The sequence below is a fragment of the Triplophysa dalaica genome, chromosome 4 (genome assembly GCF_015846415.1).
Source record: "Triplophysa dalaica isolate WHDGS20190420 chromosome 4, ASM1584641v1, whole genome shotgun sequence".
Lineage (NCBI taxonomy): Eukaryota > Metazoa > Chordata > Actinopteri > Cypriniformes > Nemacheilidae > Triplophysa > Triplophysa dalaica.
Genome location: NC_079545.1, coordinates 6,393,275 through 6,416,579, shown reverse-complemented (window position 1 = coordinate 6,416,579; position 23,305 = coordinate 6,393,275). Strand labels below are relative to the sequence as shown.

Below are 23,305 nucleotides of genomic sequence, written 5' to 3'. Positions count from 1 at the left end.
CTTTGAAGACCACATAAAGCATAAATTTAGTCCAGTGTGTCCAATTTTTTTGTAGCGTGTAGCCTATATTTAGTGTTAACCTTGTCAAATTAAAAAGACAGACAGCCCTCCATACATATAGATTTGCATTCTGTACTAGAGTTGGTGATTCTTTTGACTTTTGGAGACTTATTAAAGGCACATTATGAAAATATTGCTAACCGAACAACTGCGGTACCCATTCACTTCTATCGTACAAACAAAAAAGCATTCTTCAAAATATCTTTTTTCAAGTCCTGCAGAAGAAACAAAGTCAAACAGGTTTGAGGTTGGGTGAACTATCCTTATAAATTCAGCCCATTTGTTTCATCCTTCCCTTGCTGTGGCATCCATGCATCATTTGTTCTAATTAGTCTTGTAGAGATGCTCCTGTAAGTCAGCTAAGCAGCATGTTCACGGTTCATGGAAAATCTCTCACCAGCTTTAATGCCTACATTTGTAGCTTTGATTGATTGCCCTTGTAGATGTGATCGCACCGCTTTTATTTTTGCTCCATTCAACAAGCACGAAGAATAGGTTCTTTCATGGCGTACTCGCGGTCGAAGACGTGGAAAGTGGGGCTTGAACAGCTCTCAGCCAAAACAAAAACCGCCGCCAAAAGGAATCCCATTTCATTTATACGAGCAGGAAATTGACCCGTCAGAACTACACGATACTCTGTTCTGCTGTGAACATGTCTGCTGTGACTTTATCCTGAGTGCCGAGCTGAGAGCTCAATCGAGGGATAAATGCTAAAACTCTAGAAGCCCCCTCTGCTCTGTTTAGCATTAGAATGGCAAAGAGATGGAGCATGGATCACAGGTGGTGCTTTTTCTGACTTGTGCCTGAGACCAGCACATAAGAAAGACGGTGTGGATGAACCTGTGGAACTGTTCAACTGCATTCGAAAGAAAAGGGTTTGCTTGGGAATGGCATCACTAGACACACAAAAGAAAAGAAAACAGGGACTTGTGATGGCATCAGGAAATCAGAGATTTTTTTAATGTGTCTATCTATGTTTATGTTAGGGGTAGATGTCTGTATAATCTTGCAAAATGCAATTTTGGCTATCATGACAATATTAATTAAAACTAAAAACCTTTTAGATATTAAATTACAGCTTGAAGAAAGAACAATCTTTCAAATTATTTTTATTTTGATAAAATATTCGTAGTAGATCACAGCTTTATTGGTGTTACTCCATGTAAAAAACATATGCATTAAGAGAAACATGAAATGTAATTGTGTTTTAACATTATCTACATGGCCACATTTCTTTAGCATTTTAATTTAGTTTCTCAAAAATAATAGTTTCCACTGAAATAGCTTATCCACTTTAGCATAGCCCTACAGTATACATGGCGAGTGTAAATATTTAATACTCTCTATCTGTATTTACAGTTTGAGTTTAGAAATACTGTGTGTATAATAATTGTATAATTATATAATATATAATAATTGGCTTTTGGCAGTGTTTGTCTTATTCATGCATAGTAAATTACACTTTATTATTATTTATATTACATCTTTTTGTGATTATGAAAATGTATTTGTCACACTGAATAAAATGCTGAACATAACGCAAAGGCTACTTTATTGCAACGTTAACTGGTTTATTCTAGCAAATTCACCATCATGTCAATATATGACGACTACAAGCAGTCCTGCTCCTGTCTGTGAGAATGTGATCGCTTCTTTTGAACAGTGTTGTGGAGGAGGGTGGAGTATTAGGAGGAGTCTGTCTGTCAGTCATTGATCAACGCCCCGTTTTAAAGAACACAGCGAGAAGTGACTGACTGTCCAGCCGGGTGACTGTACACACCGGAGTGTTTCCATGCGATGAGCGTCACAACATCGGAAGTTTTTAGAGATGGATTATTTCAGCTCGTCCTGCTGCTTAATGAAAGTTTATTCTCGCGGATGTGAACGGAAACGGATATTTGAGCGAAGATCGTTTGAACGCGACTGTTTTAAAGCTTGAAAAGTATTACCGGTGCTTGTGGTTGTTTTTCTTTTGACATGCAGTTTTGACTTGCCTCCGGCGGATCGACTTTCAGATAACCAACCTGTGGACGTTCTCAATGGATTTGTTTAATATAATCCGAGATATTTTTCCCAGGCCATAAAAATGAAGATTTCTTGTATGAACAACATTTCTTGTTCTAAACAACCGTACACGTAAATAACTACCTACTTTTATGTAAATACAACTCTGACGGACAAACACTAGCAACTCAATTCTGCTTAACCAGAAGCCTAAAAAACACCTGCATGGCACTGGATGGAGTATTTTTTCTTGACATTGTCACAATGGCCAGTCACAAAAAGACAGTCATTTTACTTTTCCAACTCATAATTGCTGCATCAACGCTGGAGATCGGAGTATATGATATTGAACGGGGCCGACCTCGCAAATGCGAACCCATCACCATTCCCATGTGCCAGGGAATCGGCTACAACATGACACGGATGCCCAACTTCCTGAAATATGAAAGTCAAGAGGAGGCGAGTATTAATCTGAACGAGTTTGCTCCGTTGGTGGAATATGGATGTGACGTACACCTTCGATTTTTCCTGTGCTCTCTGTATGTGCCGATGTGCGCCGATCAGGTGTCCGCCACTATCCCGGCATGCCGCCCCATGTGCGAGCAGGCAAGGCAGAGGTGTTCACCTATCATGGAACAATTCAGTTTTGGCTGGCCAGACTCGTTGGATTGCTCAAAGTTGCCAACCAACAACGACCCAAATGCGCTGTGCATCGAAGCGCCCGAAAATGACACCCAGCCCCATGCTAAGAAAGGTGCGGGCATGCTGCCGGTGCTGCCGCGCTCCACACAGCCTGCAGGGGGGACAGGACGTTCCTCAAGCACCTCAAGGTCCTGTGTTAACCCGGAGAAGTTCCAGTATGTGGAGAAAAGTAAATCCTGCGCACCCAGATGTTCACCTATGGTGGATGTCTACTGGTCAAGGCAGGATAAGGACTTTGCTTTCATCTGGATGGTCGTGTGGTCGACACTTTGCTTTGTTTCTACTGCTTTCACAGTTTTAACCTTCCTCCTCGACCCTCAACGTTTTCAGTACCCAGAGCGCCCCATTATATTCCTCTCCATGTGTTACAATGTCTACTCGGTGGCCTTCATCATTCGCTCAGTGTCCGGGGCTGAGAATATCGCCTGTGATCGTGAAAACGGAGAGCTTTACATTATTCAAGAGGGTTTGGAGAGCACAGGATGCACTATAGTCTTTCTCATCCTCTATTATTTTGGCATGGCCAGCTCTATCTGGTGGGTCATCCTCACGCTTACCTGGTTTCTTGCAGCAGGAAGAAAATGGGGTCATGAGGCTATTGAGGCACACAGCAGCTACTTTCACATGGCCGCATGGGGTGTACCTGCAGTGAAGACCATCGTCATCCTCACTATGAGGAAGGTGGCTGGGGACGAGTTGACAGGACTGTGTTACGTGGGCAGCATGGACACCAATGCTCTCACTGGCTTCGTACTGATCCCCCTGTCTTTTTATCTCATTGTTGGGACCTCTTTCATTCTTACCGGATTTGTAGCGCTGTTCCACATACGCAAAATCATGAAAACTGGCGGCACCAACACGGAAAAACTAGAAAAGCTCATGGTGAAGATCGGAGTCTTCTCGATCCTCTACACAGTGCCTGCCACAATCGTCATCATATGTTATTTCTATGAAAGGCTGAATATGGAATATTGGAAGTTTCAAACACTGGTAAGCAAGTGCTCTTCTTTTCCTGGTCGCAGGAGCGAGGACTGCTCATTGGACACCTCGGTGCCCACGGTAGCTGTGTTCATGCTGAAAATTTTCATGTCATTAGTGGTTGGTATCACCAGCGGGGTTTGGGTATGGAGCTCAAAGACGCTTCAGACTTGGCAAGGGTTGTGTAATAGGAGGTTGGCCATGCGGGCGAGCCGCAAGCCCTGCTCCAGCGTCAGCTGCAGTGGCTCCCACTGCCATTACAAAGCACCGGCTGTGTCAATTCACATGAACAAAACAGATGTGCACACAGTCAATCCCACACATGTTTGAGACTAACCATTTCCGTGCACAGTCCCATAACATAATAAGGCGCCCGGGCTTAAGGATGAACACTTGTCAGTAGTGGCATTTATAAAACTTTCCCTAAAATGGAAATGCACAGCAGAGGTTAATTAAGGGAAGCTGAACCAGCATATGAAATATATATTGACGTGTTTGGCTGCAAAGAGGAACGGTTTATTTATTGTGAGTATTTAAGTATAGCTGGCTGTATAGATTGCTGTATGTGATATACTGTATATAAGGACATGTGTTACCAGAGAGTTTTAAATGATTTGACAGTATTTGTCTCAGAGGAGCAATAAAGCATTTATAACAATAACTTTTCTCTGTTTATTTTTATCAACACAAGTGGTGATAAATGATGATACTCGTTTTGTTGAGTGGGTTGCATACAAATGCTTATGAAATGGTTTGTGAGGTCTTTTTCCATCTTGAACTAACAAAAAATAAAAATAAAGAGGATTACAATTGACAAAATGTGAAGTATAGATTTATTAGATTTGTAAAATTCTCATTAGCACCATCAGCATTTACCAGCACCAGGTAGAAAGTGAGTGAAAGAAAAATATATCACAGTTTGATTTATTTTACCTTTGCATTTCATTTGTGTTTAAATAAAAAATGATTTATTCATCAAGATAAATAAGATGTGCACACTTTCATTTGTGACTTGAATTGCTGTATTCTGTTTCAATCTGTTCATTATTTTGTTTAGCATGCGCAATGCTCCAGTCAGTAGAGAAAAGATGTGTTTTCAACCTTTACAGTCATCATGGCCTCATGTTTTTAGTCATTGACAAAGTTATTATGTTTATACTGTACAAGATTTGGTTTATGCTGGAGCTGTTGGCAATAGTAGATGATGAGTTACAACTTTGTACAGCAAAATATGTGTGTGTAGAAGCTGTTCCTGTAATTCTGTATGTATTCAACCTGTATACTTCCTAAATCACACTGTGGGAAAATGTACTTGATTTCAAAATGTACCTCTTAAAACAAACAATCTAGACCACATAATGTCCTTTTCAAAAATCAATCTCCTAAATGAACTAGTTTTCCCTCACAGAGGTAAATATTATTCTATTAATTTTTCAATGTGTTTTACAATGTGACTCTTTCTTTGCCTGACTGTGCAGATGTAGTCCAATGGTTTGGCAGAGCGCAGGCGCTGGATCTCAAACTGCTGTTACATTTGGCTGTAAAAAAAGACTTGTTTGTCTTGGAGCCCGTAGCTTAAACTTCACAGTGCATTGACCACATGTAGCAGCCGCTATAAAGTCCAATTAATACATGGGTGTTTTCAGCGTTTAAGTTTACAGTGCAGTAGCGTTCATAAACACTGGAGGCCTAAGACAAAAACAGACCAAGCATCAGCCAGCAAACTAGGAAAGACTGTACGAAATGTTAATGTAGTGGAAGATTAATGTTTACCTCCTTTTAAATTCTACAAACACATTACTCATTTGGCAATGTACGTGCGCGTGAAGTGCACTGCTGTTGTTAAAAAAGAGATAAACATGATTAAGTTTAAGTATAGATGTGTTAAGACTGTAAAACTAAGAGTTATTTAGAGCTTTCTTTAGGAGCTTTTCTTTTTGTAGGGGTGTTTGCGCACCATTCAGAATTGAATCAAATTGCACGTAAACTTTCATTCCTTTCATTTCAGTTGCGATAGCAAACAGGAGACAGAATTTAAATTTTAAAAAGTAAATCATTAGTTTTGATTTTGCAGTATAAATGTTTTTCCCACCTAACTGCTCACGCTCTTACATGCCTTCTTAAAATAATTTCAAATGAGCTAGATTACAATTAAATTATTCATATATTAAATCACTGTTTTTGTTCAGCCAGTTAACAAAATCTTTTTTACGTTTTAATAAAAATAAGAAAATTACTCTCATATAACTCAAATACTAATGGGTAAATTTATAAACGAATGCATTATTTCTGAATCGGTCCAAGGGACCAAACATCCAGACTAAGTGATTGAATAAGTGACATGCACTACGTGTTTGTTTGCCAAATGCGTAAACAAACAATCATTAATTTCAGATTTTTTTCCGCAAAGTCAATGCAGGTAAACAGCCGGTTTTATTAAATGGACCTAAGAGTTTCCTTACTCTAGTTTTTTCAGGATTAAATTCTGCAAAATCATGGTTAACAGAACTGAGCGAATATAATAGTTCTGTATTCCTAGTCACGCCTGAAAGTAACTGCTTATTTAAAACATACAAAGACCAAATTTGTTATGTATAAATTCTGCCAAGATCAACTTTGTCTACACGAATGTTCTTAGCTGAAGTAGTTGTCCGACACTGCCGCATTTGTGCTGAAAAAAGCTTCTCATTTATTCAGCAACAGGGTTCATTATTTTGCCCATCAAAACCCGGAACATAAAGGCTTCATTGTGCACACCGATGTTTAAGGATTTTATTTCTATTTTAGGCAAAGCATAGATAAGGAAACCCCATTTGCCATTTTAGTCCATTATCAAGTGAATGTTAATGGCCTTGTAAGTGAGCTTGAGAATTGACAAGATAGAATAGAGTTGTAATTGTCCGCTAGTTTGGATGAGAAGCGATGTGTCTGGTTAAGGGAGGATCATTAAAGCATGAGGGACTTTCCCTCGTCTTTAAAGAAGCCAGAGGAATAGAGAAGGGGAATAAAGCAGTGGTGCTCATTACTCTTTACCCCATGGGTAGTATCCCATTCCTCAGCATTTGATGTGGAAATGAGACTATGGTAAAAGACCATTGAGAGGCTGTTGTCACCAGAAGGACTCCCAAAATGCTTGAGTCTCATGTTGAGTGTTATCCACACAGCGACGTCCCAGCTGTCCAACGGCTCACACAAACAACCTCTCTGTTTGTTTTAGATAAACGTTTGACATTGGACTTGAAACTGTACAATTTTGTGTGTGTTTGTCACTGTTGAAGGGTGACGCTTGTATCTGACATTTTTACGAGATTGCTTAGCACCAACTGAACGTTGCTGTACCAAAATCACACTGTACACTATTATATTTAACTGATACTTTTCATGTAATGTAAGGTCAAAGGATAGGTAGATCTATTGCTTAAATGGTGGATCATGAGGACAGCTTGAATGGAATATAAGTTGGCTTTGGCTGGAAGTGTCTGCAGATGCTTAATGGTTTTCATGTGCATTCAAAATAATAGCTACTTTATATATATATGTGTAGTGTATTTAAAATAAAGTAATCGAGATCTTTAATCAAAAATCAACAAATTCTTGTTTTCTTCTTGCTGCAGTGCTGTTTTTTCTTCAAATTACCATTCCAATATCAGCATGTTTTCATACCATCATGGATAACCAAGTCAACAAAATAAAAAACCCCAAGTTTATGTTCATTATGCAATGCGTTCCAAATGAGACAATTATTGTCAGTGAAGTCCACTTAAAGGTCCAATGTGTCATTTTTTGTGTATTATCTTTTGACAGAAAGGCAATTTCATATTCATAACTAGGCTATGTCTATAAAGACCTTACATAATGAAGCGTTGTTTTTATAACCTTAGAATGAACTATTTCTATCTATATACACCGCAGGTCCCTTTGCGTGGAATTCTCCATGTTGTTTCTACAGTAGCCCTAAACTGACAAACTATTCTACAGAGTGCATTTTGTAACCATGTTATCTCCTTCAGCAAATAAGTGATCGTGTGATGACATCTTAGTGCTGTGTCAGCTGCCATAGTACTGTAAAAGGGAGGGGTGGAGTGAGCTGTTGGTTGCATTTCACAATCTCGCCGCTAGATGCTGCTAAACTTAGTACACTGGACCTTTAAACAGATATCCAATGAACAGGATACACTGAACTCTGTGTGAATCTAAATGCACCTTTACTTCAGGGTTGGGTCTAGGGGTACATTGATACTCCAGATTTTTCTTGGGCCCTTCAAAATATCTATCTTAAAATAATGAAAACTTATGAATAAAAAACTGTATAAAAATAATGAATGATTATTTGGATGTCCTACAAAAATCAAGATCTGTCTATTTAATCAAAGAAAAACATAAAAATAATGCATTCAATCCACTATGATTATACATCTGCCCAATCAGAATATATGATAACTGGGCCTGGTTTATTCATATGGTTGACTTATACCTAGTATCTGTATAATATCATTTCCGAACAAAACTGAGAATTGGAGATTAATTAATTAATTATTGAATTAAATGTCCAGTACCAGCTCGATGCCTACGTTATATCAAATTAATTTGTCATGTGTCTGCACATTGATAAGATGATAATATTTTCATTATATGCTTTCTTATATACGTATAGGCCTCCTGAAATTTGAGGATGTTCTTGATCCTGGAGATCGAACCCATAAGAAACCAACTACCCAACTTTGTGAATAAAATGTTAAAATTAGTGAAAATAAAAAAAAAACGTTCGGATATGGTTCAGGTTTTTATGCATTAATTTGAAGTCTTAAGGCGGGTGTACACTATGCGATTTTTGCTGTCGTATGAGCTCACAGATGCTTTTTTCCAATCGCGAGGAAATCGTTGTTATCCGTATCTTGTGCGTAGAATTACGAGCCGAGCGCCTTAAGATCTCTTCCTTTTTAGACATGTCAAGAAACTTCGGGAGCTGTCGGATTGAAACCGTGACATGTATGCTGTTGAACCAGCCGATTTGTTGATCTATCTGAAATCGACTAATTAGGAGATACTATTTGCACAAACTTGCGTAACATGCCAAGATTGATATAATGTCTTCTGTGATCACATCAAAACATGCACGAACAGATTAGTTATTACCTCAAGTTGTTTTTGAAGAACAGAAAGTCCATGCTGTTCTCTGATCTTCAACCAAGTTCTTTGCCATGGCCTTATTTTATTTTATCACAAAGAAAGTAATCTCTTCTTCTGACTCCATGTTTTTGGCGCGGAATTTACGATTGTTTGGGAAATCGGCAGGTCGTACAATTGTTTCATGTATCACTGCCTCTATACACTTCTCAGTTTTTACTCACTAGTGACGTGTGCGTTGACATACGATCTTCCGACCATCAGAATTTGCACTGTGTACACCCGGCTTTAGTAAGTGTGCCACAAGTTTCAGCTAAGATTCTCAGACAAATGGGCTTCAGTGGAAAAAAGTTTAAAACCTTTAGCAATGACAAATGGGTTTAGCAGTGTTTTGTCTGATAATGTATTGTGTGTACTCTTGTTAATAAGAAATCTCATTGGAAAGGAAAACTGCCTTATTACTAACATTAGCGATATTTGTTTTTATGGAACTCTGTTTACAGCGAAGCACCATAAACTGGCGTCCCATGGCAGTTTTGTCAGTGTACTTATGATTAGCGAGATGAGACGCAAGTCTAATAAAGCAGAAAGCCCCCAGCTGGGACATATGCTTATGGTTAGTCCCCTCAAGAGGAAACTAGGTATTGGCATCTTACACTGGTTTCCCTGGAGTTCTTAGGGCCAACTGGCATCACCAAGCCTGGCACAAGACACACAAATAAAGAGTGAACATGCAAACAGTGACTCACTAGTTTAGGAAGAGGCAATTGGTTATTAAAGTATGTAAAAATGAGCACATTGGTCATTTTTGTGGCACCCAGTAGGACTGTGAAATGTTGTTCTCTTGGCTTCATTTGCAATTTTCCATAGCTATGTGTAAACCAATGAAGAATTGACAGTCTGTTTCTGTTTTTTACTTTGTAATTTCAAGTTTTGTTTATTGGACAAAACCGTACATACAGTAAGTGAAAAATAAGGTGCAATGCCCCGGCTTTTTGGTGCGAGTTTTTGCTTTATACTTAATAAGGGTCAACAGCATCAAGTACCAAAAAATAATGACAAATATATGTTATAAGAAAATATCAGCTTGAATCCATCTACTTTAGCTATCCATCCATCTTTACTGAAAAATAATACCATATTATTATATCTGACATGTCTTAAATGCAAACTTCAGAAAACTTGTGAGGCATAAGGTTATATGGACTACTTTGGGATACTTTGGTGCTTTTGATTCTTTTTAAAGCTTGAAAAGCTTGACAAACTCAATTCTTTGAATTTTCTCTTTTTGTTTTCCATGGAAGAAAGTCATACACTTTAGGTTTGCATGGAACAGAAATGAGGGTGAGTAAATCCATTTTTATTCCCTTATCCGAGGGTCACAGGAAGTGCTGGAACAGGGAAACACACTGAACAGGTGGCAAGTTCATCACTGGAGTAAATTCTTATTTTTCATGCCTCCACATTTATTTTTAATTTATGAGTAAAATAATCCAGAGGTAAGAGAGAACTCTGAGTGGGGGTCAGTTTCGATCTGAGAACACTTTCTGGATTCGTCTTATAATAATTGCAGTTTTCAGATCTGACAACATTTTTCAACTGGAGAAGTTTACATTTACATTTAGTCATTTAGCAGACGCTTTTATACAAAGCGACTTACAGAGAGTTCAGGAGCAATAATACAATAGGTGCTTATACAAAGTAAGTAGTATACACGATAGTCAGAACAATACCTGTTGAGAGAAAGAGAGAGGGTTAGTTTTTTTTCCGTTCGTCTGTCAAGTATTTAAGTTTTAACTTAGCTATTAACAGAAGCCCAGGCCTTTTTTGACAATTTGAAAAAAATGTATCCGGCCAAATAAAAATGCCCAAATACATTTTTCATCTTCTTTGCTGCCATCTGGAACCCTTCAGAATGGATATTGAAGTGTCCATTGTTTGCATTCTGATCTCCCACACGTGTCTCTCTGCCCCCGCGGATCGTTGGAGTATGTAAGAGCTCGTTCTCCTGCTGATTATGAAGAAATATTACCATGACCTCACTCTCACAACAGCTGATGACTCATACATCACTGAGGATGAACATTACATTCAGTTAGTCTTATATAGGCATGACTGGCTATCCATAGTGGGTGCAAGGTCTTGCTGTGATACAGCTGTCTTTCAATGTAATCTGCTTTACAGATGAAACAAAGTCTTCTCGAGCCATTCCAAAACATCTAAGGAAACTATTTAACAACTAATATTAAAACTTAAAATGTATAGACGCGTTCCTCCTCCTTCAGCTCTCTCTTGGTGATGCCATGCCTTATATGTAATGGCTTTGTGTAACTGGAACAAGGAGGGTTTGTAACGCTTAGAAACAGTCAAATTACAACCGCCCTTTCAGGTCACAGGGAGTACAATGAGTGGGAGGAAGGTGATGATGCCAATAACATTCTCACAGGTGCTCCAGTACAATGAGGTCCAGAAGGATGTGGGTTTTCTCCGTACCACCACACCCTGTCTCAGTGCTGAGTAACCAGGAAAAGCAAAGCCCTGATTGACAAGGACAGCAGTATTTGTGTTTGGCTAAACTAAATGAAGTGCATGTGGCCATAATCTAACCCTTCTACATCAGCGTTTCGCACAGGGACAATATACTGTGTTGCATTAATCTCCCTCTAGTGTATGGCTGTCACAAAACTGAATTGTGGTTTTGGTGAGTTTGTTCTCACTGTTTCATACTTATTTAGCTGCTAAAACACCTTGAATGAGCAAAAGTAAAAAAGCTAATCACAATTCATCAAAATGATGATAGTTCTGATCCCTTTAAATAATTCAATGAATTCAGAGGCGCTTTTGAGAAAAAGAAACGTATTAATTTATTTTTTATGTTTTTAATTCATGAGACGCATATAATAAACCTTCATTTCTATACTGTATGAAATTATACTAACTGCCGAGATGTCTGAGAAAAAAGAAAACATGTCAATTAAATGTTTTTTAAAGTCACGATTACATCAAAATTGACATTTCTATTTTTTTCTATTCATATAATAAATGATTTATCTCTCCAAGCCTTATTTTTAATTAATATGCCTTTCACCTCCAATGATCCAAACGATACCCGAAAGACGAAACGAAGTGCCACCTTAATTCTTCCACATTATGGAAGGTGTTTCATTAGAATATATGTCACAATATTACGGTCTCTTCTACCATCATTATTTTTATGCTGACTTTCAAAGCTGCAATCCTTAACTTTTTTTTGTTAAAACAAAATCTGTTATAGAGCAAGAATGTTAATCTGTTCACAATGGCAATTTTTAGATAATCATTTTTTATCTGTCAGGTCCAGTTTCATGGAAGAAGTCAAGTTAATGCAGTTCATAAAACAACTTACAATTTTATGTTTTAAACAGAGATGCCAATATAAAGTCAAAAGTTACAGACTGCATAAAAATAAATAGAAACTAAATGTTTTAGGCTTCATGTTTACTTCAAATATATTTCATATCACTGTAAAAAATGCCTGTGAAATTAACGGTAAAATCCTGTTGTTTTCAAATAAAAAACCTGTTATCAGAAAGTGTCCGTAAAAAATACAGAAAAACACTGTAAAATTGTCTGTAAAATTAACAGCAAAAATTCAATAGTTTTTACGGAAAAACCCTGTAAAAAATGCTGTGAAATTAACAGTGAAATTCTGTAGTTTTCACAGAGAAAACTGTTGTCAAAAAACGTCCATAAAAATACGGATAACACTGTCAAATTCTCTGGGAAATGAACAGTGAAATCCCAAAGTAGTCACAAAGAGTTTTTTTTCAACTCCACAAACACTTTTATCACCTTCAGTTACAGACACCACTGTCACTTTATTTCTGTTGCACGTCTACAAAAGTTCTAATTGAAAATGAACACAAGTTTACATGTTGATGGTTTTGTTGAGTCACCATTATGGTGAAGAGTGTTTGCTTTAGTTGTGGTCTTGACCATTTGCTTTGCATGTGAAGAAGTCTTTCCCCAGTATTGACATCTATGAGTTGAAACACACTGACTCAGGTGGGTGGAAAGCTCAGATAAAGCTAACGCATTCAATTATTTGTGTTGGTGAGTAAGTACATGTTCAAGAGTTTAGGTAGTGCTTTAAAGTTACTTGTTGTCCTCATTTATGATATTGAATGAAATTAATTAACATACTGAATGTCTTTAACAGCACATCTAACTATAAATGTTCTAGCAGATATCTAGAATATAAGAGTTTGTCTCAACAATGGTGACAACAGAAAAAAACCTCTAAAGATAAACGCAATGCATTCTGGGTATCATCAAAGCACAAAACTCATCAATGACTCCCAGCATGCATTGCGGCTGTAAGCTTTTCATTTGTTAGTCACCACTGTTGAGATTCATACACTGATTCTTGATGTCTGAGTCAAAGACAAAATGCAAGCTTTTTAAGAGTTCAAATATTTTTTAGATTTATTGTTGCATGAAATGTGAATTTTAAAAGTGAATTCATTGAGGCGTTTGTAACAAAAAATACAATAAGTAATTAAACAACATCCCAGATAAAAAGTTAATACCTAATCACACTTTCATTTGATGTGATTTGCTACAAGATATGTTTTATATAAAACAATGTCATAGCAGCACAAAGAAAACTGTAACTGTAACTGTAACTGTAACTGTAACTGAAAACTAGGACGGCTGAAAGATGCCAACTAAAGCAAACCCTGATCACAAAAAGAGTGACTTTAAATACACCAATAAAGCATCAAGTCATGGCTGTTATGCTGCAGTCCCTGTGAAGCAGAAGTGATGATCGTCTTCAGTATTCTGACGTATTTACAAGATGAATAGTGGGTGTGGCTCATGTTTTCCACTGTGAATTGATTGGATCAATAAAAACAGGATGTTCCCGTAATTTTACGGTAGTTTGCTGGCAACCACAGCTGCCGGTATTTTTCCGTAAAAACTACGGAATTTGTATTTTCTCTTTTCTTTTCTGATATTAAATGTTTTGTGGGTCACCACTATGCTGAAGAGTGGAGTCTGTGTTTAACTCACGGTCAGGCAAAGATATTCTGATGTCATGCTTGCATGTTGCTTTGTTTAAAAGTGACTTTAATAATGAATTACAAAGAAATAAATTAATTAATGTAATGTTATCACTTTTATGCATTTGGACCAAGTTTTCATTTTCTATAAAGAAATGTTGTTGATATAAAAGACTAAAATGTATTAAGTTCATTCACAGTTTGAAGTTTGTGCCCTGAAGTTTTAAACTGCAAAGCTTTTTACGTTCTTTTCCTGTATTTTTTACGGAATTTTACTGGCAACCACAGCTGCCGGTATTTTTATGTAAAAATTACGGAACATTTTTTACAGTGTAAAAGAAGTTCTCTACGCAAACATTGAACTTTGGCATACATATTACACAATTTTGCTACAACGTGTTATTTATATGCAGATCGATGAGAAAAGTTAAATAAAACATCTCCCTCCATAAGACACCAGTCAACACTTCTGTGTGCCAGCTATGACAAACAATACAGTAGTTTCTCTTCATCAAAAATAGCATTGCCTCTTTTCTTCACCCAGGGTGATTATTGTGCAGCCGATGATGTAAATTGGTTCTGTATGTATGTGTTTGGAAGTGTGTTGCCATGCTGCATTGAAGGATGTTGAAACCAGAGCTGAAATAGTGAGGGATCATGTGCTTGAAGGTTGAAACAGTACCAGGCATGAAAGTTTAAGGTCAAATACCAACAAACAAGGACACAATCTCATCTTTACATGAACTCTGGAATCTGCTCCTGTGATACTAATGTAACCAATGCCACAAAAAGCTTCAACACAGTTGAGAATATTTGCACGCACAGGAACACAGCATGAATTTACATAGGCCTATTTGCTGTAACAACACCAAGTGCATTGCACAATGACGATGTAGCATCCAACTGCTTGAGCGTTTATGGGAAATGGAACATGTGCCAGTGTCCCATAAGACTCCTCTCAAACTCCATTGGTCAAGTGGTTCAGTCTGGTAGCCGTTTGGTAGGTTTCATTCTCACCCAGCGGGCCGTAAAACAGTTCGGCGCCGTCGTCTGGAGCTGCAGTTTCCCGTTAACGCATCTGTCAGCAGGAAACCCGGGCAAGATTAAGAGGACAGTGGGCCGTGTCTTGTTTGTTTTTCTGTCGGCCCCCACTCTCTCAGCTGTTACCATTCTTACTGCTAATGCCCAGCTATGACAAAGGATTCCAGGCTCTCAACAGCATGGTCTGTTTGGCCCTGAAATTGTGGATCTCTTGATTTGCTTTTTTTATCAGGGAGAAAACTATTCTTTCCTGGAGTCATTCCAAAGTTGTGCATGTTCCTTTGAAAAGTGGGTATTGTCTATGGGAGATGTTTCGGTTTACTTGGGGCAGACTGCATGCTACTCACCCTCATGTCATTCCAAACCTGTATGACTTTCATTCTTATGCAGAACACAAAAGACATTTTTAAAAACGCTGGGAACAAAAGAACACTGGCATCCTCTGAACAGAACAGAAAAGCACCGAAATCGTATTTTCACCGCGTCTTTGTTTCTTCGCCTCTTGTAAATCGCTTTGGATGAAACCGTCTCCTAAAAGCCTAAATGTAAATATAAGAAAGAAACATATGCTGGTTTTGAATGAGGATGAATAAAAATGATCGAAATTTTATTTTTGGATGAACTGGTTTGCGCAAAAAAAGTGGGTGACATTAAGACAAAGCGTTTGCTTACGCTATATAAAAAAGATGCCAACCTAGTGCTCTTGAACTGTATCTTAAAGATAACGTGAAGCAATTTTTACTTGGAAAAGTAGCCTCAGGTGACCTGTATTTGAACTGTCTGATGCATATTTTAGACAGTAAATTGTAAGAGCTGGTGAAATCTTTTACAGTAGTTACCACTTTTACAGTATATCTACAGTGATGTGTTTTTTGATTTTCTGTTAATCATTAACATCAAAGAAGTTTTATATACAAGTTATCATGATGCTTCGCAAGTGCTTCTCAGAAACAAGTAACATAGATGTTGACCAAAGTTTGTAACTGGAAGTAACTGAATATAGAAGCAAAAATAAACGCTCTATAACTGTCTGTAGAAATGGAAGGTGTTATCCGCTTGGTTGACCTTATTGCTCAGAGTACTCAGTTGACTTTTGTTTTGGAATTTACAGTACTCAGTTTACTCCGCTAATCCTTTTACAGTGTGACAACATCATATTTTATGCAATCAGTTTAAAAATAGGAACCCGATATGTGAGTATTGGTGACTGTTATGGCTGGAGAACCTGAATGGTTACAAGGGGATATAATAGATTAGAAACATACAGACAGTTTTATAGGGAATGGCAGTGTGCTAAGTAAGTCGGTACAGACACAACTCAACCTCAGCGGCACATTCCAGCAGACCCATGGGAATTCTCAGGAATCTGTCCAGCCAGCTGGCTGATAGAACTCAGGGACCTGCGCTGTACGGAGGAGAAAGTGACTGGAACAAAGCATCGGTTTGCAATATTTTTTCACGAGATTAGATGTTTCATATCAAAATGTCCAGAGGTCTTACGTACTCCCTCAGGAATGATGCGAAAGTAGAAGAACCTAAATATTTATAGAAGCCTGACTGTTGTTAGTTTTAGCACTGATAATATCTAACCTTTACTGGACCCGCAGTACGACTTTGGATTTCCAGCTTTGTTTTTACGAGCATGAATTATTACTCAGGTTATTAGACGATAGACCTTTAAACTGTTTGTGCCTACAAAGTTTTATGAAAAGCGCCTCAGATTTATTTAATTATTAGTCGGTGAAATAGTGTACGCCACCACCACCGCATACTCTCAACCTCATTCACCACATTTTCCATATTCCATATTAAAATCCATTCCACACAATTCTCCAATAATTCACATAGAAAATGGGCAGATTCCTTGTGAGCGCACTGTTTATTTATATGTCTTGTAATATTACTATTAAATAACCACATCCACATTTCTTCATCTAAATCTAAATAAAACCGTCTATAATTGTACTATATTTATGCGCATGTCATGTAGTTAAGATTTATGAAGCATTATGAGCAGGAGGACATAGTAGTTGTAATGAGTGTCCACAGGCTCATAACCAGCAGTGTTGGGTTGCGGTTCTTGGAACCAAACTTGTGTCACCTGCTGCCATAGAGACCCCGTCTAAACACAGGACCAGAGGAGAATTGTTGGAACGGATCCAAATATTACAGATTGTTTGCCTGCTGAAACATTAATAACATTTCTCTGTGAAATTGAGATCTTTATTCCTTTGTATCTCATAATAGTTATACGACAAGATTATTTTGCTCTGGCACCGGCACTTTCTAAAAGCCGACATGTTCAGCACGCGCAGTTGTCCCTAAAAATTAAGATCCCTGTTTGATTCGCTCTCCTTTTACCACATGTTACCAAACAGCTGCTATGCAAAAGAAAAAAAAAACATTGAAGGAGGGGGATGCAATGCATTTATCACAGAAGAGGCCACATGAGCCCGACGTCATTGCCAGAGTTTGACACTAAACCAGCTTAATGTTCTCAACAGAGCTTTCCTAGCATTACATCACTGCACAAGAAGGTGTAAAGCACATCACCAAGAAAAAACTTGATTTGTTATGTTTTTATTGAATAGTATGTTTAACTTATTATTTATCATTGGGCACAACAACAGTACAGAGCAATATCAACAACAAACATCTGGAACATCCCAGATGTGATGTTTGAATAAAAATGGCAATGGAAGATCAGAAATATAAAATGACCACATGATTTAAAAAGTCATGAATTTGGGATTGGCCTTGTGAACACCCTTGTGAATGCATAATAAGACCTGGCAACCATCCAGTGCACCCTTTGCATCATCAAGCACCATTACATTTATTTTTGCAGAAAATCCATTTTATACATGTTTTGAAACAATACTGGCTTGTCCAGCTAGCAAAAGTTTCAGAGCAATGACAACACAGCAGACAGCTAGACAGAGCAGCAGTTCACAAGAGTATGACCAGAGCGCTCCATTGACATATATGAAGGTGCAAAGGAAACAGGATCTGTACTTGGCAGGCGGCCTACACAGCATTTTAATCCTCTCTGTGACAACACATTACAAGACATACAAACACACTTGCTCTCCCCGCAAAGCCACTGAGAGTAAGATATGGCCCGCTGGTGTTGTGTGACATGGCACCAACTCTGTTTGAGTATATGTTGTCAAAAATAGGATGAAGTCACCCGCGGGTCATATGGTATTCAGTGTGAAGAATTGCTTGCTTACTAGGCAGGGATTAAAGATATCTGTTTAGGCAAAGAGGGGTCAACTGTAATGCCACGACGAGTTTTCCCCAAGAGTTCTGACATCCTCACAATAGTTGTATTAAATGGTCAGTACAACCAAAATGACAATTCTGACCTTTATTAAAACAAATGTGAATAAATATGGCACAGGTGTTATGTATCGAATCAAAAAGTAGGGCAGACTTAAACACTCTATAGTATTTATGTGATGGACAGAATTAAATGTAATTTGACTGAAAATTGTGTGTTTTAAATGTGTGTCTCATTCCGTTTTCACACATTTCATGTGACAATATGCATACATTGGTTAATATAGCAATATTGTTTTTAACCAAGTCTGGTGAATAAAGACAGCTCTGCATTTCATAAATCTGTGAATCTTCATTGAGAAGATAAGACAGTAAATAACAGTGCCGTGCCTGTGAAATACAAAATGTTACAATTGAAAAAAAAAAGAATAAACATTATGAAGTTTATGAACTAGTTAGGGTGGATACGCTCAAGCAATCTCAGTCAGAAGGGGGAGTACTACCTTTCATCCTATTTGCGATGTTCTTGAGGTGTATGGATATGGGTCTGGGAATTTCTGTGCTATGAATTCCATCATTCTGGAGTCGTTGACTTATAGTCGGCATGGCTCAGCTGCAACCATGAGCCTTGAATGCCAGCACACTCCTGCATCTCTGGAAAACTCTGCCATGGGTTTCCATGCTGCTAAGCGTAATCTCCAGTTCTAGAATCCTAGACCCGGATGGAACTCTAGATTCCCTTTTAAATACTCGGTTACAGAAGGTGTTTTTCTTGTTTGTAAGTTTGAACTCAGCTTGAACCAAATGTAACTGAAAGCAGTTTTAATCTAGTTCACCACAAAAAAACAGAATTTATCCATGTATTTATTTTCCTCTTTGGCTCCCTGTAACTGACCTAGAGACGTTTATTTTTCAAGCTGATTTGTGGAAACAGGAATGCATTCCTTCCAGACATCAATATTTGCTTTTTGATTATCTGCTGTTTCATGGCTGCAGCAAGATAACATGAATTCAATTGAGAAACGAAAATGTTGAACGACATTCGGGTAAGGCAAAGCTCTCCTTATATCAGTTACGGTATATAAATGGGAATTTCAGATTATTGCCTGCATCATATTTTAAGATTCAGTTTGATACTGAAGCTGTTGGGACTACAGCAGATGGAGTGAGGGCAGAGAGAACTTGACCCCTCAATGAAAAGGCATGCAGGGACTGCATTTATCAAAACATTTGCACTTTTTACAGGTGTGCTTGTTCCTGTACACACAAAGAATTGACTGCAGTCATAATGTTTCTTCTTCATATTAGACTAGCTTGTTGCATTTTACATCTTTACTTTATAGGTCTAAAATCTTAAACTTTATTAAGTTAAAAATGAACAAAAATCTAACTTTTAAAAGTAAAGATGCCACAATGCACGGTATTTTCCATGATTATTAGTATTCATACAGCTGATTCTTCTGTATTTTGCAATTGATCACAACTTTAGGGTTAATGAAGTCTACATTTTCTTTCATGTTTTTCCATTGCGCATTTATTATGCAGGTATACATAAAAAGGGATTTTTCAAAACTATCTCTCTAACTTACCCTGATTTGCAAAAAAGCTTATAATAATTATTCATAATTTGAACTGTCTGGGTATAATTTTGTAGGAAACATATGTCGTACGTCATTTGATTGCAACTCACATAAAAATACAGTTGAAAGAAAAAGTATGTGAACCCTTTGGGCTTACTTGGATTTCTTCATAAATTGGTCATAAAATGTGTTCTTCATCTAAGTCACAACAATAGAGAAACACAGTCTGCTTAAACTAATACCACACAAACATTATACATTTTCATGTTTTATTGAACACAACATGTAAACGTTCATAGTGCAGGGTGGAAAAAGTATGTGAACCTTTGGGTTTAATAACTGGTTGACCCTCCTTTGGCAGCAATAACCTCAACCAAACATTTCCTATAGTTGCAGATCAGACCTGCACAACGGTCAGGAGAAATTTTGGACCATTCCTCTTTACAAAAGTGTTTCAGTTCAGCAATATTCTTGGGATGTCTGGTGTGAATCGCTCTCTTGAGGTCATGCCACAGCATCTCAATCGGGTTGAGGTCAGGACTCTGACTGGGCCACTCCAGAAGGTGTATTTTCTTCTGTTGAAGCCATTCTGTTGTTGAATTACTTCTATGCTTTGGGTCGTTGTCCTGTTGCATCGTCCATCCTCTGTTAAGATTCAGTTGACGGACAGATGGTCTTAAGTTTTCCTGCAAAATGTCTTGATAAACTTTGGAATTCATTTTTCCATCGATGACAGTAATCCGTCCAGGGCCTGAGGCAGCAAAGCAGCCCCAAACCATGATGCCCCCTCCACCATATTTCACAGTTGGGATGAGGTTTTGATGTTGGTGTGCTGTGCCTTTTGTTCTCCACACATAGCGTTGTGTGTTCTTTCCAAACAACTCAATTTTGGTTTCATCTGTCCACAGAATGTTTTGCCAGTAGTGCTGTGGAACATCCAGGTGCTCTTTTGCAAACTTCAAACGTGCTGCAATGTTTTTTTTGGACAGCAGTGGCTTCCTCCGTGGTGTCCTCCCATGAAGTCCATTCTTGTTTAATGTTTTCCTTATTGTAGATTTGTCAACAAAAATGTTAGCATGTGCCAGAGATTTCTGTAAGTGTTTAGCTTGACACTACAGGATTCTTCTTCACCTCATTGAGCATTCTGCGCTGTGCTCTTGCAGTCATCTTTACAGGACGACCACACCTAGGGAGTGTAGCAACAGTGCTGAACTTTCTCCATTTGTAGACAATCTGTTTTACCGTGGACACATGGACATCAAGGCTTTTAGATATACTTTTGTAGCCCTTTCCAGCTTTATGTAAGTCAACAATTCTTGATCGTAGGTCTTCTGAGAGCTCTTTTGTGCGAGGCATGGTTCACATCAGACAACGCTTCTTCAGAACAGCAAACTCAAAACTGGTGTGTGTTTTTTATTGGACAGGCCAGCTTTAATCAACACATCCAATCTCATCACATTGATTGGACCCCAGGTTGGCTGACTCCTGGCTCCAATTAGCTCTTGGAGAAGTCATTAGCCTAGGGTTTCACATACTTTTTCCACCCTGCACTATGAATGTTTACATGTTGTGTTCAATAAAAACATGAAAACGTATAATGTTTGTGCGGTATTAGTTTAAGCAGACTGTGTTTCTCTATTGTTGTGACTTAGATGAAGATCAGAACACATTTTATGACCAATTTATGAAGAAATCCAAGTAACCCCAAGTAAGGGTTCACATACTTTTTCTTTCAACTGTAAATAAAATAACCTGCATTTCATGATTTTGCAAGACGTAAACAACAGAGGTTTAGAAGCACTTCCCTTTTCATTTTTTTACATAGATAATAATGTTTTAAAGATGCTTGCTTAACATTTCAGTTTAGTTCTGAATGTTATGCTGGTTGTATTGTTGTGACGTGTTAAAAAAACTGAAACACGAATGGTTTCTGGGTGAGTGAAATACATGGGAATATGCTGTAAAATATAATGCAATATTAAATAACAAATAATATGAAATATATATGAAAATCTGCAACCTCACAATAGCAACAATAACTATGTATTATTCTGTATATTTTCAAATATATTAAACGATTTGAAATCGTCCCGGTTCTATTATGTTTTTCCTCTAGTTCATTAGTTTCCTTTGTTTGACATCTGTAGGCCTTTAAACCCTGTGTTATCCTCATTTATTGTTTGTGTTTACGTGTGCTTGTGTTCCTGTGTTATTCTGCTTTGGAATCATTAAACGATACCCTTTTAGATTACACTCCATTGTTGTGCGCATTATATTTAGGCCTAGTTTAAACATGACAGAAATATTGACACCCAATGTTTATAAAATAGAATAAAAGATTGGCGCTTTAAAGCAAAACAAAATAAATTTAATATATCAAAATAATCCCTAGAATGTGAATATCCTTTTCCTCTAAATTATAAATGACACTTGTAATTCCTTCCTTGTTTTCGGATGTGCTAATTATTATTTTTTATTTCCTGAAAGAAAATGGCCAGAATTATTTTATTTCCAGAATGACTTTTATTTTGAGAATTGCTTTTGTTCATGTTACAAACTGTCAAGTTTTGCTGGGCTGACGCCAACACTAAAAACAACTGGCTGTAAAAAATGGAAACACCCAAACTTCCAATTGGAAATATTACAAGAAGATCAACTATTTCATGAAATCTTTAACATTCTCAGGCTATATTGTATTTTCCAGATGATCTATTTAGGTTTATATTCCAGTCTTTTTGAATTATCACACGAAAATAGAGCAACATTAATTTGGAATGACTTTGTTTTGTCCTTCGGTCCTTGGAGACGTGTCCCAGCTGTAACAGGGCCGGCTGGAGTCCAGAGTCCATGTATAAAAATAAAGATCAGAACAGTTGTTCACAGCTGTGAGATATACTTTCGACCACCACAGCTGCGTCCCATCTCTCTTTCTTTCTTGCCATCCTGCACTCCACACACAAAATGGCCACCCGCAGGGGCGGTAATTTTCCCATGTCGAAGTTTTAGGATTTCTGATGATTTTATTTAGAGAAAGTTACTATTATTTTAACGAAAAAATCTGTAAATCTGCAAAACATAAAACAGGCAAAAAGAAAACGTGTCATATATTTAGAGAAGGGATCCATATGGACTAAAAAGTAATCGGGCTCATTTTACTCACAAGCAATCCCCTATTTAGCATCAAGACAATGAGTTTTGTATAGACAAGAACCATTTACATTTTCTATAGAACTTATATATACATATTTATAAGCTTGCTACATGCCTTCGATGCGTCTCTCGCAATCCAAAGGGTGTAAAATGTCGAGTGGTCTCTATGGAGGCAGCAGGGCCAAATCCAGCTTGGGGAAGGCTGATGATTGGAAAGCAGGGACAGAATTGGGACACTCTGCCTCTCAGACCCGAGGTCAGCGGGTAATCAGGAGCCATAGGGCAGCGGGCCTCTCTAATGAAGATGCCTGCCGTGACTGACACGCTCCTGTTAAAGCA

General features: G+C 37.8%; 1 protein-coding gene across 1 annotated transcript; it reads left to right on the top strand.

Moving 5' to 3' along the window:
- Positions 1-1,824: 1,824 nt before the first annotated feature.
- Positions 1,825-4,405, top strand: fzd9a (frizzled class receptor 9a). Its single transcript, XM_056747198.1, has one exon. The coding sequence runs from the start codon at positions 2,290-2,292 to the stop codon at positions 4,072-4,074; it is 1,785 nt and encodes a 594-aa protein (XP_056603176.1). The 5' UTR covers positions 1,825-2,289; the 3' UTR covers positions 4,075-4,405.
- The last annotated feature ends 18,900 nt before the right edge of the window (positions 4,406-23,305 follow it).